This window comes from Siphateles boraxobius, unplaced genomic scaffold, assembly GCF_051911475.1.
Source record: "Siphateles boraxobius isolate OS27281-9 unplaced genomic scaffold, OSU_SipBor_1 9, whole genome shotgun sequence".
NCBI lineage: Eukaryota > Metazoa > Chordata > Actinopteri > Cypriniformes > Leuciscidae > Siphateles > Siphateles boraxobius.
The window spans coordinates 28,393,609-28,412,585 of record NW_027509219.1 but is presented as its reverse complement, the minus strand read 5'-3'; the positions used below and the strand labels follow the sequence as shown (position 1 = coordinate 28,412,585).

At 41.6% G+C, this 18,977-nt stretch overlaps 1 protein-coding gene across 1 annotated transcript in view; it reads left to right on the top strand.

Moving 5' to 3' along the window:
* The window catches only part of cacna1ea (calcium channel, voltage-dependent, R type, alpha 1E subunit a), a 186,714-nt gene that overhangs the window by 106,837 nt on the left and 60,900 nt on the right, over positions 1-18,977 (top strand). The window contains exons 6-8 of the mRNA XM_077222712.1: positions 15,048-15,151; positions 16,853-17,035; positions 17,611-17,783. Coding sequence (XP_077078827.1) covers positions 15,048-15,151; positions 16,853-17,035; positions 17,611-17,783 — 460 coding nt within the window. The remainder of the gene's footprint in view (positions 1-15,047; positions 15,152-16,852; positions 17,036-17,610; positions 17,784-18,977) is intronic.

Below are 18,977 nucleotides of genomic sequence, written 5' to 3'. Positions count from 1 at the left end.
GTCAGATAAATAGGAAGGAGCCAGGTTATGCAGTGCTTTGTAAGCAAGAGCCAAAATTTTAAATTCAATGCGCTGTTTAACAGGAAGCCAATGCAGTTGTTGTAGAACTGGAGATATGTGTTCCATCTTAGGAGTATACTTGCTGCAGAGTTCTGCACTAACTGTAACTTGTGTAAAAGTTTAAAGGGAAGACCAAAAAAAAGAGCATTACAATAGTCAATACATGAGGTGACGAGCATAAACCATAATCACAGTGCTCCTCGTTGATAGGGCTTGATCAAATGAAGACATAAAACATTAATTTAACAGCGTGCTGCACATTTAGCTTTGCAGTTAAAATTAAAGCATGGAAGAATTTTTTTTATTATTCCTTAAAACAGGAAAAACAAAGTTTTGATGATTATTTATTGGTATTAGTGTTAGTATTATTATTACATTGAGACGTATCTAACTACTGTTCTACTGTACAACAGTAATATATTCCTGCCAAGTTAAACAAACTTATATTTTGACGGTTTGCCGTGAAGACCTTTGAGTTTGTGTTTATGGCATGACGATAGTTTTTCTCAAATAAAGCGGTTGCTAACGAAGAGACTTTCAGAGCGGATCTAGAGTTTGGAGATGAAGTTCATGCATTCGTGTCCTCATATAGGCAAAAACAGCACGAGCGTCACACATGCTATCTGCGTTTACATGGACTCTTATAATCGGATTGACGGCTCAATCAGACTAAAAAAACCTTAATGTAAACTCCTTAATCGATCTGATTGAGCTCGATCTGATTGGAATTTCGATCTGATTGAAAGGGGTGATTTATTCCTTTTGTAATCCGATCGCGAGAACATGTAGCCAAACACTTGATTGGATTAAAAACCGAAACTGAAAGGATTGCGCATGTGCAATGACGTTGAAATAGCGTAATGACATGACGCATGGAACGCGCTGTTCTTCCTGTTGAATAAAGTGTCATCTAAATGAGTGTCCCGTTGTTCTAAAATTCTCATTTCACTCAGCTTCTGTGAAGTGGAGCACGACAACGTTCCACCAGTCCATGTTTCAGACTCTCATCCATAGATGACTGGTTTTGGGTGCGTTTTACTGCGTGATAAATATAAGCAGCACGGAAAAATGGTTCATATGCTCATTGTCTCCAAATCATGACCAGAGACGGAAAAATATTTAGTCTGCTTTTTAAAACAAATAAAGAACCAATAGAGGAGAATAGTTATGCTCAAACTGCGTCAGTATTCGTGCAGTGTGCGCATGTCAAAAAATCAATTCAGATTTGAAACTTGTGACATATAAACGTGCACATCAACCCGATTACCTCTAGTATCGTTCATGTAAACACCGTGTTCGGATTCATCAATCTGATTAAGTTTCATTTCGAACGAACCAAAAGGTGTCCATGTAAACACAGCTAATGACTGTGTGTGAGAGGTAAATGAAACTGCGCGCCGTCTGCACCATTCATTCACACAGAACATGTAGGATTCGTATTTAAATAGTCTTTTTGCGGTTTAATATTCACATACTAGTCTATATCGGGATTTGTACTGAAGTGTACTGAACTTCTTTTTATTTCGTTCATCAAAAATTCTGTGTTATACAGTAAATAGCGTTTTTATTACTGGATTCCGCGATTCCGTCCGCGTTTTTGCATTGCGAAAATCATAGCCGCTAAAGTTACTACATGGACCTCACACGTCGTTTTTTTTATTTTTTTAAATTATATATTTGTCATTCTTTCAGGGGGGGGCAGGGGGGCTGCCCCCTCAAAACAATGGTAGGGAAAACACTGCTTCTAAACATTTGTATCAACGTTAGGTAAGACTTGTTTCATGCACTGCCACAGTGTACTAATTAACATAAATTATGAACTGTAAAACAATTTTGTGCATTTTCACATGCAGCGGTCATATTATTCATGAGAGAAAAAAAATCTTATTTTGTTTTTCTTTTCTTTTTAATAATGAGATTTGGGGTGGGGGTGTTTAATTGTCATGAAAATGTTGGACCTTGTGTTATTTGACCTGATGCTGTCGCAATCTCCAGTCACCAGCCCAGTCACCACAGCATTTCATTTCACAGCATCCTGGCTCCCACCTGCAAACACTCAATCATCACCCTCATCAGCAGCACCACATTTAAGCATGCCATCCACACTCTCACATTGTCTGGTCTTGTCACTCTTTACCTGGTGTATGGACTTACCTTTCTGCCTACTTGCCTTGTGGATACTTAACCTTTGCGATCATCATCCTCTTCCTTGCATTGACAATCTCTATTCACCTATACCTATTAAGGACAAAGAGACTTTTAAGTTCAAGTTAAGTGATGAATCAGTCACTACGTTTACATGCAGCCAATTTTCGGGTTATGGTCGGGTTCAAGGATTAGTTCACTTTTTAAAAAACTTTTGCTGATAATTTACTTACCCCCATGTCATCCAAGATGTCCATGTCTTTCTTTCTTCAGTCGAAAAGAAATTAAGGTTTTTGATGAAAACATTCTAGGATTTTTCTCCATATAATGGACTTCATGGGGTACCAAACGGTCCAAGGTCCAAATGACAGTTTCGGTGCAGCTTCAAATGGCTATAAACGACACCAGACGATGCATAAGGGTCTTATCTTGCGAAATGTTCTGTGAATTCAAAAATAAATAAAAAAGTTTAAGTTTTATAAGCACAATTGCTCGCTTTGCTCTGTTCTGTGATGCACGTTCGTGACTCTCCTGTTCGAACTCGTTCATCAAAATGAACAAATCTTTTTTCGAGTCATTTCGTTCATTCAACGAACAAAATGAACGAATCTAGAAAAATCCTAGAATGTTTTCATCAAAAACCTTAATTTCTTTTCGACTGAAGAAAGAAAGACATGGACATCTTGGATGACATGGGGGTGAGTAAATTATCAGCAAAAGTTTTTTAATAAGTGAACTAATCCTTTAAGGTAACTATTCAAGTTTCTGAAACATTAGGAATAACCCGTTTACATGCGTGAGCAGAGAGTTACTCCTGTATACATGGAATTGCAATATCCCGATGTAAACGGCGACGCACGGTTAGCGTCTGAACGTACGGACAACCTTAAGACGCAATATGCGTCATTTCCGATTTTTCTTCTTTTATCCAAAGACAACAACAACAGCAGCAGCACGTGGATAATGAATAGTTCGGGGCAGATAGCGATCGCCTTTGTTTGCGCTTTGGTGCTGGTACTGACCTCGCTCCAAATGTATGCTGTGCTTTGTCTCGACATGTTTACTTCCGGTATACTGCACGCGGGTTTTTGTATGCGCCGAGAAGTTCCTCTACTCAAAAGACCAAGATTCCTTGCGAATAGAACATGCGCAGAGCACAAATCATTATGGGGATATGCCGATACGCGTTTACATGACCAAAGACCAAAAATTCGGGTTAGAAAAGGGGTACCCCAGGTATCATATCCCTGTTTTTAAAATCCGGGATATGAGGATATTCGGGTTTTTGCCGGTGTTTACATAGCTGTGCGTGACCGGGTTATTGCTAATATCCCTGGTTTGAACGGGTTATTGGCTGCATGTAAACATAGTCAGTGACTTTCTTTGATACTGTTGGCTAACCGGATTCATTCCTTGTATTTGCACATTTCAATAAAGAACTGGTACCTTTGAGTCTGCTGTCCCCTCTTCTAGTTGTGACAGATACTTGACACTTTCTATTTGGACTATTTCTATGCCTCATTTGATGAGAGCAATTATTTTATTCAATATTTTACATGTCCCTTACACTGGCTGGGTCATGTATTGAATTCAAATATTAGAAACCAGAGAAGTTAAATTTTAAAAACAAGCTTTTTTTTAACCGCTGAAATGCAATAAGCTGAAAAATAGAACTCGTTTCGCTATAGAGATAGTCTGAGAGATGGTTTCCGAGAGCTGTCTAAGAGAGAACACATTTCAATCAAGTTCTTTTTGCCACCTAATTGGGCTTGAGCGTTTAAATACACATACTTATGTGTCAAAATGCCCGTCTTTGCAAGTATCCTCGTAAACCGTCATTTGTGTCTCAATTGAACGTAAAAAGGCTGAGATAAAATGCATGTGTAACAAGTACATTAGATCAGTGCATTCTGTAACAGCAGCCTAATAAACCTGCTGCCATCTGTGCCATTAAAGGGTTAGTTCACCCAAAAATGAAAATGATGTCATTAATGACTCACCCTCATGTCGCTCCAAGCCCGTAAGATCTCTGTTCATCTTCAGAACACAGTTTAAGATATTTTAGATTTAGTCCGAGAGCTTTCTGTCCCTCCATTGAAAATGTATGAACGGTATACTGTCCTTGTCCAGAAAGGAAATAAAGACATCATCAAAGTAGTCCATGTGACATCAGTGGGTTAGTTAGAATGTTTTGAAGCATCGGAAATACATTTTGGTCCCAAAATAACAAAAACTAGGACTTTATTCAGCATTGTATTGTCTTCCGGTTCTGTTGTGGATCCGCGTTCAGTGACGCTGCTGACGTAAGACGCTGCTGACGTGTATCTGGTGCGCCCGAGCTTCGTTTACAGTCTGAGGGAGACGCACGCTGGAAACAAAACAATCTTCACAAACATGTCTAAGGATTTCCACACAGAGGAAGACTTGCATTTTGTTGCCCAGCCATATTTATTTGAACCCTGTGGCGAACAGGACGGCCGAGGGACGTGAGAGAACAGCGCGAGGCCGGTGGTGCGATTGATAATGAGCAACACCTGTGAGCACACCGGTCTCGCATCTCTCACTGAGGAGCGGAAGCATAAAGGGGGAGCGACGACGTTGATGATCGAGAGAGGAACAGGCCTGTATTTTAGTTGAGTTTTGGTTTTTGTATTTGTGTTTTATTTTTAGCCAGCAGTCGTCCGCGAGGGGCTGCTGGCCGTTATGTTTATTTTGGGTAAGCCAGCAGTCGTCCGCGAGGGGCTGCTGGCGGTATTTTAGTTTGTTTATTTTATTTTAAATAAAGTATGTATGTTCGCCGGTTCCCGCCTCCTTCTTCCCGCTCGCCGTGGGCCGGAGCCTGCTGCCGTCCACCAGGAAAAGGGGAGGAGCAGGGAGCGGGGGAATCCTACCGTCTGCCCAAGGCACCCGAGGAGCCGTCGCCGTCCACCGGGCGGCGGAGGAGCATCGAGCCGTCCACCGAGGGCTACCCAGCGTCACCGGCAGGCACCGCGGAGGGGGATCTGGTGGGGGACCAGATGGCAGCGTGTTGTGGGAACCGGACCAATTTTTTTTTTCTCTCCCCCCTCTCTCGATCTGTCGCTCCTCATGCTTCCGTCTCCGTTTCCCTCAGCTTGTCGGTCCATACCCCCCAGGGATCGCCGCCGCCGGGGGGGAGTGGGCACAGGCTCGTGGGTACCCTGTGAGGGGCGATGGGGGTATGTGGCGAACAGGACGGCCGAGGGACGTGAGAGAACAGCGCGAGGCCGGTGGTGCGATTGATAATGAGCAACACCTGTGAGCAAACCGGTCTCGCATCTCTCACGGAGGAGCGGAAGCATAAAGGGGGAGCGACGACGTTGATGATCGAGAGAGGAACAGGCCTGAATTTTAGTTGAGTTTTGGTTTTTGTATTTGTGTTTTATTTTTAGCCAGCAGTCGTCCGCGAGGGGCTGCTGGCCGTTATTTTTATTTTGGGTAAGCCAGCAGTCGTCCGCGAGGGGCTGCTGGCGGTATTTTAGTTTGTTTATTTTATTTTAAATAAAGTATGTATGTTCGCCGGTTCTCGCCTCCTTCTTCCCTGAACATTGCTACAAACCCGAATACACGGACGCACCAGATACACGTCAGCAGCGTCTTACGTCATCAGCGTCACTGCAGACTCGTGAACGCGGATCCCCAACAGAACCGGAAGACAATACAATGCTGAATAAATCCATAGTTTTTGTTATTTTTGGACCAAAATGTATTTCCGATGCTTCAAAACATTCTAACTAACCCACTGATGTCACATGGACTACTTTGATGATGTCTTTATTTCCTTTCTGGACAAGGACAGTATACCGTTCATACATTTTCAATGGAGGGACAGAAAGCTCTCGGACTAAATCTAAAATATCTTAAACTGTGTTCTGAAGATGAACGGAGGTCTTACGGGCTTGGAGCGACATAAGGGTGAGTCATTAATGTCATCGTTTTCATTTTTGGGTGAACTAACCCTTTAATGTTGATCAAACAACAAAAAAGAGAAAATCTCTCGTTCTTGACTGAATCACTTTTGTGACACTTTAAATAGAATAAAGGTGTCAATGACAAATAAAGCTTAAAAAAAAGTTTTTTTTTAATCTTTTCGAAATTCAGGAAAATTGGTTTCATTCACTAAGCATTTGTGCGTGAAATGTGCGTACAAACGATTTTAAGAACAGATTATGATTCACCAAAAATGTCGTAATAAAATTTATTCTAAATTTGTGAAAAAATATAGGAACAATTGAAACCACACGTACACAAAAATCACTTACTCTGTACAAACTTATCGTGTTAAGAAGTTATATTTCATCGTAACATGACTCTAATTATTTTGAAGTATGTTGCATTAATTGTATTATATAATCCATATATAAAATTATATAATACAATTATTAAATAATACAATTTAATTTAATCTTAAATACATTCCATCATATACAGTTAAAGAGTAAGAAAAGCTGCATTATAGCTTCAGCTGTAAGGTTTCTCTGAATAACGCAGATATACTCGTATATACAGCTGGCTAATGAGAGGTCTGTAATCTGCGTCTGTATAAAAGGTGTTTATTTTGAGAACTGGTGAGAATGGCACACTTGGCATTGCTTGAGGATCGGGCGAGAGTGCGTCTGCAAACAGCAGTTTACTTAAAACTAACTTTTTAGAACAACAATCTTAGATTAAAAGTATTATTCATTTAGTTTAAATAATGGTTTTTATTTTTTATTTCATATTGGGACATTCATTGCAGTTGCACAACCAGACTTCATGGTTGCAACAATTTTAACTATTTTCACATTGAACAGGCTTCTACTTGATGCCTGTATTAGCTTTTGCCTATGATATCAAGTTTATACCAAAGACTATACAGTAGATATAGAAAGACGGTTCACTCCTATTACTTATGGAAGGGAGAAACTGCAATGTGCAATATGGCGGAATACGTCCCGCCTTCTAGGTAAAAGAGCCAATCGCTGATTGGTAAAGTCATTGCAGCTGCCGTTAAAAGCTCTGGTTCACATAGAAACTTGAGACTCACGTAGGGCTGGGCGATAAAACGATAATGATAATTATTGCAATATAATTTTCCTCGATAAACCGATATCAAGAGTTCGATAAAGTTTATGCGCCAGAAGTGGAACGAAACTCATTTGAACCGCGTGGCGCGCCACACGGACCATTTATCCCGTCGGCTCAAAGTCCAAACGGCAGCGCAGCGCGAGCTAACTAGAGCAGATGCGTTTACTCTGATCGGTCTCGGTCACGAGATCCAGTGACAAAGGCTTGAATTCAGCGAAGAACGCAAATGTCTCCATGATTTAAACCAGTTTAAAGGCAGATGAAACAGTGCTGACAAACTGAAGAAACACTGTGCGCAACGATACAGTCAGAATCTGAATTGATACTGAATCCATTTACCATGGATTTACTGTAATGTTAGCCTAGTAATATTAACTGCACCATGAAATGTGGGATATACTTATTGAATTGTATTATATTATTAATGTAGACAATGTATTAAAGGACTAATGGAATATAATTACAGTATTTAATAATGTATTTAGGCTACTGTTTTTCATAAATACCATAGAAACCATAAAGTTACATTGTGCCATGATGGTGAGGTGCTATAGGCCATGTCTGGTTTTATCTGTGGTTATGATCTAAATGCATGATACTGGATGACCAATGGTTAATTTTAATAAAACTCAAACAGTCAGAATATTTTTAAAAAAAATTTAACAGATGTTACTGTTTTTTTTCTGGACATAAATTTAACATAGGAGTATTAGCTTGAGTTAGGATGCAGATTTACTGTCAACTCACTGTCAAATATGCGTTTTGAGACAAAACATGTAATATTAATATTGCAGCCTGCACTGCGAACTGTGCTGAAGATAGGCTACGTGCCATCAAAGTCACTTAACACTAAACAATATCCCCCATTAGCACATGCAGAAACTAAGAAATATATTTTTATATTCAGATATTTATTTTAAGGAAAAATGACAAAATGTTTGAATGTTCTACCTCAGATTTATGAAATGTTCACCTGTTTGGCAAGTGTTTGTCATGATATGTTCTGACAATAAAGAGTAGTTTAAAACCACAATTAACGCTCTGGTTTCTACAACTTTCACTTCAGAGCAAATATCTGCCTTTAAACTTGAAAGAAATAAAGATTTGATTTTTATCGTGATAATTATATCACGATAAAAGATGCGGAAGCAAGAATGCAAGTAAAACTCTTTAATGGTCTATTCACACTCAGTCAGAGCACACACAACAAGCTGGTGACGCAGGGACAAGTCGGTCAGTAATCCAGAGTGAAGTGCCGTGATGATGAGGTGATGAATAAATCCAGAATAGTGGCGAACCGAGGAACAAGACTGGAACAGGACAAGACGTTGACAGGAACAGGATCACACACGAGGGACATCAAACAACAATCTGACAAAGGAAGGAAAGTTCAGTGAGTATTTAAAGGTGAGATGATAGGCAACAGCTGGGGAGGTGATTGCGATCAGCTGGATCGCTAATCCAACTGATCTGAGTGGTGCCGCCCACTCACGCACACCCACACATCTAACAAAAGAAACACAAAACTAGAAGGAGACAATCAATTCATAAACCGTGACAGTACCCCCCTCCCTAGGAAAGCCTCCTGGCGGTACCAGGCTCCCCTACCTGTCGATTGTAATCATCAATAAGGGAGTGATCCAGGATGTCTCTAGCAGGTACCCAACTTCTCTCCTTCGGACCGTAACCTTCCCAGTCCACCAAGTATTGGAACCCGCGTCCCCTCCGCCTAGAGTCCAGAATACGGTTGACCGAATAAGTGGGTTCCCCTTCTACTAGACGCGGCGGGAGAGGAACCGGAACTGGCTGATTAATGTGAGAGTGAAACACGGGTTTAATTTTTGATACATGAAAGACGGGATGAATCCTCCTGTACACTGGAGGCAAGTTGAGGCGGACTGCCACCGGACTAATGATCTTGGTGACAGTAAATGGGCCAATAAATTTGGGAGCAAGTTTATTCGAGACGGAGCGGAGAGGAATGTCCTTAGTAGAAAGCCACACTTTTTGACCGGCGACGTATACGGGAGGCTTCGACCGGTGGCAATCGGCCTTGGCCTTGGTGCGCGCCCCCACCTGGAGTAGAGTCTCACAGGCTCTAGTCCACGTGCGGTGACACCTCTGGATGAAAGCGTGAGCGGAGGGAACCGCAACCTCGGACTCCAGACTGGGAAAAATAGGTGACTGGTACCCTAAACTACACTCAAACAGAGACAGACCCGTGGATGACACTGTTAATGGGTTGTGGACGTACTCCACCATAGACAGTTGTTCACTCCATGAGGAAGGGTTCTTGGAAACCAAACATCACAACACCGTTTCCAAATCCTGGTTGGCTCTCTCGGTTTGGCCATTGCTCTGGGGATGAAACCCTGAGGACAGACTAACAGTCCCTCCCAGTAGCCTACAAAACTCTTGCCAAAATTTGGACACAAACTGGGGTCCTCTGTCGGAGACAACGTCAATCGGGAGGCCATGTAAGTGAAAGATGTGATCAACGACTCTCAACGCTGTCTCCTTAGCTGAGGGTAATTTGGGTAAGGGAATAAAGTGTGCCGCCTTCGAGAATCGGTCCACCACAGTTAAAACAACCGTTATGTGCTATTAAAACTAGTGCTATTAACTCCTGGATGACAAGCCACGTTGGAGCAATGACCCCACCGAATAACGTCAGACCGTAATCCCTCCGGCACAAATAAACGATTCGGTGGGCCACCGGGCGGAGGCGTTACCCCTTCTAGGGCCGTTATGACCCTCGATTCGACCTCCCATATGAGTGTGGAGATGAATAGATTCTCAGGCAAAATGCACTCGGGAGTAGACGGGCGTTCGGAGCGATCAAAAATGCGCAACAAAGAATCGGGTTTGATGTTTTTAGAACCCGGGCGGTACGAGAGAGTAAAATCAAAACGTCCGAAAAAAAGTGCCCAACGAGCCTGCCTGGAGTTCAATCTTTTAGCAGTTCTGATCTATTCCAAATTCTTATGATCAGTCCAGACGATAAAAGGCACCCCTGACCCTTCTAACCAGTGACGCCATTCCTCCAACGCTAACTTGACTGCCAACAACTCTCGGTTACCAATGTCATAATTACGTTCGGAAGGGGATAAGCGATGTGACAAAAACGCGTACGGATGCATCCTGTCGTCTGTGGGAGAACGCTGGGATCTCACTGCACCTACCCCCACCTCTGACGCATCGACCTCCACCACGAACTGACGTGATGTATCAGGGGCAATGAGGATGGGAGCTGAAATGAAGCGGCTTTTTAGTTTGGCAAACGCTGCCTCATCAGCGTCTGACCTCCTGAACGTAGTTCTGGGGGAGGTCAAGGCGGTTAGATGAGCGGCCAGTTAGCTGAAATTGCGAATAAACCGCCGGTAAAAATTGGTGAACCCCAGAAACATCTGTAGGGCCTTACAGGATTCTGGACTTGGCCAATCCACCACAGCCTTAACCCTCTCAGGATCCATGTGAATTTCCCTTAGTCGACACAATGAATCCTAAAAACGGAACAGACTGTGCATGAAAAACGCATTTCTCCGCCTTGACAAAAAGCCCATTCTCTAGCAACCTCTGAAGCACTCGTCGGACGTGCTGAACGTGTTCCTGGAGAGAAGATAAAAATATCAATATGTCATCCAGGTAGACATATATGAACTGGTCAACCTTATCTCTCAGCACGTCATTGACGAGTGCCTGGAAGACTGCTGGGGAGTTGGACATACCGAAAGGCATGACCAAGTATTCAAAGTGCCCCCTAGGGGTGTTAAAAGCACTCTTCCATTCATCCCCCTCCCTAATGCGAACCAAATGATAAGCGATTCTTAAGTCCAATTTAGTGAAGATAGACGCTCCCTGCAACCTCTCGAAAGCTGAAGACATCAACGGCAAAGGATAGGTATTCTTTACCGTGATGCTGTTCAACCCTCGGTAATCAATACAAGGTCGCTGAGATCCATCCTTCTTCCCCACAAAAAAGAACCCTGCCCCCGCTGGAGAAGAGGAAGGGCGGATGAACTTCGTTGCTAGAGAATCAGAAATATATTTCTTCATAGCCTCCCTCTCCGGGACAGAGAGCGAATATAACTTGCCTTTAGGCGGAGACTTACCTGACAATAAATCTATGGCACAGTCGTAGGGACGATGCGGAGGGAGAGAAGCAGCGCAAGACTTACTGAACACCTCTTTCAGGTCTAGATACTCTGCGGGCATGTTTGATAAATCCACTGCCTCCTCCTGAAACATAGAGACAGCAACAGACGAACAAGCAGACACCAGACAGTGCGAGTGGAGACTCCAGTATGTAGAAGGAAAGTGTCTCGGGTGTGGTTGCCTGAATTGGTGAGTGCGAATGGTCCGGTGATGAGGGAGATGGTGGGAAGGTCTTGACCGTTGAGTGCATGTACAGATATCCTACTGGTGAGGGGTAAAAGGGGAATCTGAAGTTTACGTGCAAATGAATGGTCCATAAAGTTACCTTCTGCCCCAGAATCCACCAGTGCTTGACTGTCCTGCTTGTGTACTGACCATCTTAGTCTTACTGGGAGGAGCGTAGATGTAGATGAGGTCTTGTCGGCGGAGATCCCACCCGACAGTAGCCTCATACTTATTGCCGGGCTTGGCCTTTTACCGGACAACTATAGGCGAAGTGTCCCGCGGCCCCGCAGTAAAGGCAGAGACCTTGGGATCTCCACCTCTCCTTCTCCTCCCGGGAAAGCCGAGCTCGCCCCCACCTGCATGGGCTCGTGATCGTAGGTAGGGCTGACCGCGCTCCCGCCGCTGGACTGCTGGCTCTCAATACCCTCCGGAACCCGGCTGTGTAGAGTCCACGTTCGCTTCTGGTCAGTCGTGCGTCTACTCGAAGCGCAATGTCCACAAGTCCATTCAAAGACGGAGGCAGGTCCAGGACGTAGATCTCTTTTTGAACGCGGTCGGCCAGCCCATGCAGGAACATGTCCCACTGCGCCTCCTCGTTCCAGTGACACTCTGCCGCCAGGGTCCTGAACTGAATTGAGTACTCAGACACCGACCTCTCTTCCTATTTGAGTTCCGCGAGCAACCTTGCTGCCACTCTCCCTGCGACCGCACGGCGAACACTCGTTTCATCTCGGCGGCGAGTGTCAGGAACGAGGCGCAGCATGGATCCTGGTTCTCCCACACAGCCGTTCCCCAGAGAGCTGCTTTCCCAGTCAGCAGAGTCAACACGAATGCCACTTTGGCGGGTTTCGTGTGTGTAAAAGTCCGGGGCTGCAACGAGAAGTGCATGGAACAACGGTTCAAAAATGCTCTACAATAGCTGGGCTCACCGTCATAAGGTTGCGGGACTGGTAGTCGAGGCTCTGACTGGGATGCGCTCTCTGATGTCCGAGGGGAACGACTGGTGTGGGTGGCGCAGTGGGAGCTTGTAGCTGTTGTATTTGCTGGGTGAGCTCGGACACCTGCGTCACCAGCACCTGAACGGCGCGCGCCATATCATTCAAGTTTCTCTCTTGACTATCCATACGCTGAAGACTGGACTGGACGAAATCTTCCAACGTCGAAGATTCACCTGCTGCTTCAATCGTTGGTCAGATCGTTCTATCACGAAACAAGATGCGGAAGCAAGAATGCAAGTAAAACTCTTTAATGGTGTATTTTCACTCAGAGCACACACAACAAGCTGGTGACGCAGGGACAAGACGGTCAGTAATCCAGACTGAAGTGCCGTGATGATGAGGTGATGAATAAATCCAGAATAGTAGCGAACCGAGGAACAAGACTGGAACATGACAAGACGTTGACAGGAACAGGATCAGACACAAGGGACATCAAACAACGATCTGACAAAGGAAGGAAAGTTCAGTGAGTTTTTAAAGGTGAGATGATAGGCAAAAGCTGGGGAGGTGATTGCGATCAGCTGGATCGCTAATCCACTTGATCTGAGTGGTTCCGCCCACTCACGCACACCCACACATCTAACAACAGAAACACGAGACTAGAAGGAGACAATGAATTCATATACCGTGACAAATTATCGATATCGACTAATGTAAAAAAATTATCGTGATACATTTTTTTGGCCATATCGCCCAGCCCTAAACTCACGCTTAGGACTGCAATGGCGCACTGGCTCGTCTAGCCTAAAAAAATGCATTTTTAAAGCTATTTGAGCATTAGAAACAACATTTATGGGACAGCTCATGTCAGAATTTGTTGCTGATTTGAAATATGTTTTTTAATTGTGAGTTCAGCAAGCAGTTTTTTGGCTCACACAAGAGGTGCCATGTCGGTGCGCAGCAGTGTACCATGGTCGACCCCGGAGGTGCAGAGATATTGAAATTGGTGGCAAAAATGATGAAATTTAAAAGGTATAATTTTTTTTAAATCAAAAATCGTCAAATAAATTGACTTATGTTGTTACAAGATTTTGATCATATCACCCACACCACTCCATACAAAATTACTCTCATCCGACGATCTCACTGTCTCTTTATGTGTCTTCTTTTTTTTTCTTTTTTTTTTCTTGTGTTCATGCACCTTTCTTTGGCAGTCTCTCTCATCTCGTGGGGTTGAATGGGATGGAGTTTAATTAGTCAACAACAGGAGTGCCACATGAATTGGATTATGAGAGAATCCAGAATTTTTAGCTTTGGTTGAGATGTTGGAATAGACGGTTCAAACAACGTACATAATCATAAAAATGATCTCATTATGAGCAGAAAACAAAGTTAACTAAAAATTTTTAAGTTTTAATGGTCTTTCCTTGCCATCTACAATTTTTTTTTTTCAATTATAACTTTATTATGAAATGCTCTTAACATGCTGATCACTAGGCCTAATGCTAAATATACTGTAGATAAAAAAAATAATTTTGTCACAACCTGGTTTGAACGGTCAGAGTCATACTGTATGGCAGATAAAAATTACTATAATTGCAGCATTCTCATTTTCTGATTTGTTTTAGCGAAAGTATGAATTATTATTTATTGGCTGCTCACCATGTTTCTGCTACTGTTGTCAAAATACCTATGTCATCTGTTGCTCTTGTATTGCTTTACGTCTTTAGCGGGGAAGAGAAGCAACGTGCACGGAGCGGGCTTGAATGAAGCTTGTTTGGCTCTAGATAAAAATATTAGAGTGCCAAATGATCATTCCCGAAAACAGCCCTGAGTGTTGTGCAATGCTCCGTTGTTTTGACGGGCTGCTTACTTTAAACTATAGAAACAGTAAAATGGGGATACAGTTATTTTGTATCAAGGTACATTTTGAACCAAGCTGGGGTGCAGAACCGAACCGTGGTCCTCTAAGAAATTTTTTTTTTAACATGATAACTTTGGTTAACAATAGGTAAATCCACCACACCAGCTAGACGGTTTGTAAACAGAAGTTCAAACACAAAATTCTAAAGATGGCTGCACTCTTGTCTAGGTCTATATGTAAAATAAACAAGTAGAATGAAAGACAGAGATGACTCATTGGTCATGCCTGATGAATATCACCTGCATTTAGAAGAAAGCTGTGAATCAGAAGTGACCCTTATTAGAAAGTGTGCTTGCCGTTATTCATTGAGAAGGATTACCTCATTAAGGGTCACATGCATTGAGCAGTATCACTATGAATCATCACTATAGATGCGATTACCATGTCACTATTGATGGAGATTGTGTAGTTTACCCAACATCATCAATAACATATTTGTGAAATATTTATATATCCTGCAAAACTGTTGTTTCTTTTCCCCGCCTAACCTATGTTTGTTTTTATTTTGTTAACAGGATTCTGGCCACAGCAGGAGCCCACATGAATATTTCATTAGACCTGCGAACACTGAGGGCTGTGAGGGTATTACGGCCCCTTAAACTGGTTTCTGGCATTCCTAGTATGTTTACGAATCTATATGAAGTTCTTAATCACCCTGTGTAATTTTGTTTGAGAGGAGCATTACACTGCGTTCTAATCAGGTGCAAAGCGATAAAATAAGACGACATAAATCCAACCGCAAAAAGTTAAATGCATCAAGGCATTTTGTTTCTGGGTAGCTGCACAGTGAAAACTCTTTGGTCCAAAATCCCACTCCACACATCTGTAACTTGTCACATCACAACGGGTTACGACACCGTGTAGTCATTTCCACATTAAAGAAATGAATAGTACATTTTCTAACCGGCTCATTGGAAAAGCATTCCTCTACCTATATTTCTCCAAAACTCCAATACATACAATTAACTGCAGTTTCCAGCTGAAATGAACACTAGAGCCAGTAAAAGTCTAAATTACTATAATAGTGAATGTTACAATTAACAGATTTTTATACAAACACTTAAATTACACACAAGGAAGTTTTTATAATAATAAGGTTAGAATACTAACTTTATAATTACATCATTATGTTTCTACTCCAATTCGTTCAATAAACATTTAAATTGTCTTTCTTCAAACCTACATTAAATATTGAAGAACAGTAAAAATGAATATGTAATATGGTGCATATATTTATCAAAATGCTCCTCTAGAGTTATTTTTTCTTGCTGACAAACAAGTTTATGGTCACTGAATGTAACATTACATGACATATTGTGCACAAGCTGTTTTATTGGCATCTTTTGGTACATTATCAGTGGTAGCAGTTCAGACTAATTGTCAGGGTTCCGATCTTGGTTTAGTGACAGAGCTCTGACACTCCCGGTTTGTCATGCGTTTGCGTATAGTTGGTTTGTTGTGAGCACATGGCTTGTCATGTGCTCTCCTGATTGTCTAGCCCCTCCCATCTTGTTACCTGATTATTAATTAATTTGTCCCCCCTGCCTTCCTCGTTACCCCCTTTTGTTTGCTTCCCTTTTTATTCTCCCTGTGTTTGCAGTCCTGTGCTGGTTTGTCACTTCATGTGTCCTTGTGTAACTGTTCTCTGTCTGAGTCAAAATTGAGATGTCTGTATTGTTTTTCCCTGTGGGGTAGTTTTGTTTTATTGTTATTACATATTAAAAATCCTTTTCTGCACTTAAATCCTCACTTCACTATTTCACCATTCCGTGACTCTAATATTATGTAATTTACATCTCTGCAATGATTTGTTGATATACAAAGGAAGGGTACTCTGCAATGTATTTTTTCTCAACACTCTAGCTGCTGAAAGTTAAATACTCCATGGTGATTGGCAATGTTTTTGCGGCAAAAGTCTTCAGCTATGGATTTTGCTGTGCCTCCCTTGCCTCTTTTCACGAGCAGCTACTGATAATGACCTCAAAACACCTTTACTATAGTACATGATTTGTAAAGTAATACATTTTGACATTTACATCACATAGCCAGCTCCATATATGTGGCTTTTCTGATGTACTGAATTTGCTCGGTAGCTCACCTGCTACAGCTGTGCATTACTGATGGTTACTTCACATAGTTGCTTCGCCTATTGGTTAGGTTTACTGTAGGTGTTGCGAAACATGTAAGAAGCGCAATATCATTTTGTAAAAATTTTGCCACGGGCATGTTTTTACAATGAGCCTAGGTTGAAATTTTCACAATTATGTGTGATTTATACTAATGTTTATGTGTGATTGATATATATATTTATGTTTTTTAGGTCTGCAAATAGTTCTGAAATCCATAATGAAGGCTATGGTGCCACTGCTACAGATCGGTCTGCTGCTGTTTTTTGCCATTCTCATGTTTGCCATTATTGGACTAGAGTTCTACAGTGGAAAACTCCACAGGCAATGTGTACCAGGCATTAAAAGTAAAGAGGATCACACACTGACAAACACAAGTAAGAACATGTGCAGACCAGATATACATCTTTTAATTTATATTTATGTCAGATGTTGGGATCCAGTGTAAATATTTAGAATACTAAAAAAGAAAGAACATTGGAAACAAAAATTTCAGTGGGAATTTTTTTTATAAAAAAGATTTGGTTTCTCTGAAACTTGTTAACCTAACCATCTAGCATCTTTTAGGGTTACAAATAACTAATTCTTCTAAAAAGAAATAATTACTGTAATACACATGCATATTATTAAATAAAAAATATATAAGATTAGTATTGACAAGAATAACATTTATCATTTGCACGAAAAAATCAGGGGTCCATACAGACCTGGAAATCAGAGTCTTGGCTCCTCCTCCCACACATGAAATAAACACCTCCTCTTTCTCTGGGCCTCCTCTATTTGCTGCATGATAGCCAACAGGAAAGCAAACAGACAAATTACACTGATACATTAATCAAAATTAACAAACATTTGACATCGATACATTAAACAAAATTAAAAAGTCAATCACTATACATTTAATATTCAGTACATGAAGAAAAAAAATATTTGTCTCTCTTATTTCCTCTAGGCTTATCTGAATCTGAGCAATGTGGGTTCAAGAAATGTTCTGAAAATTATACCTGCAATAACAACTGGCCCGGACCCAATGATGGCATCACTCAGTTTGACAACATCTTATTTTCCATACTCACTGTCTTCCAGTGCATCACCATGGAAGGGTGGACAACCATACTCTATAATGTGAGTTTCTGCCTTAGGTTATCTGCAGCAGTTCTGTTTCTGTATTATAATCCTAATTAATAAAAGTATAATCTTAATGTAATGCAATGTTGAAGCATTACTTCACTGTTAAAGATCTTTTTTTTAAATTAAACACATTTGTTTTTAGATTAAACAGAGTCATTAGCATATGTGTTTGAAATCTTTGTACTTCACATTTTATGAGGTTTTATGACTCGTTTTACATAGGCAACAATTCACATTGTTTGAGGTTTTGGCAAGTAATGGGTTGGATGAGTTCAAGCCTTGTCTTTCTGAAGAAATATAAAGAAATGTTTTTGTTGGTACCATGGCTTTGTGGTTAGCGTTTGTACTGGGAGACGTTGATCCTTGGTGCTCATGCATGTAGAATACATTTGCTTTGTGTCCTAATCCCATTCCTTCTCTTCTCCCCAAAAATAATAAATACATGGCAAAAGAAAAATCTCTGGCCAACAGGCCTATTTTAGCTGAAATAGATGAAACTTCCTCCACTCTTGCAGCTGTGACCTGTCATACTTGTACACGGGTCTTACACACAGTATGCAATACTGTGTAGCTTTTACCTGATTTCTGATCTTCTTACAAGCCTATTCAGGCACAATAACATTTCTCTTATCATAAGTCATGTTTGGAAGAGTTTGTCAAAGTGGTTTCATCTCCAAATTGCTCCAAGCACTGGAAAAATGAGAGGTGTTAGACATAGTCCTAACACTAGAGCTTTTGGTGGAATGAGCTTAGGTGGTTGACTTTGATCAAACTACTGTCATTTATATGCTGAGCCGGCTCTGATTTTCACTTTCATAGTGCTGGTTTCTGAGAATGGACTTCTGGAGGAGGACTTCCTCAGACTTTAAAACAAAAGAATTTGCCTTGATCTATTGACATATTAGAGGTACATTTAAAAATCCTGCAACTTTCATAGCTTAAAATGCCGCCCTCATTATAAACAGGACATTTATTTAATCAAGCACCAAAAATGTCTCGTTTGGATACTGTGGTATTTGTGACGTCACACAGGCAAATACATTTGCATATGCCTGCCTCCAGAGCAAGGCATCGATGAATAGTTTTGCATCATTGCACCATAGGCCCTGCCCACTGGTATCCAGTTGCATAACGGCTTACATTTGCCTACAATGGATGTGAGTGTTGTGTCGCGTCCAAATAGACCTG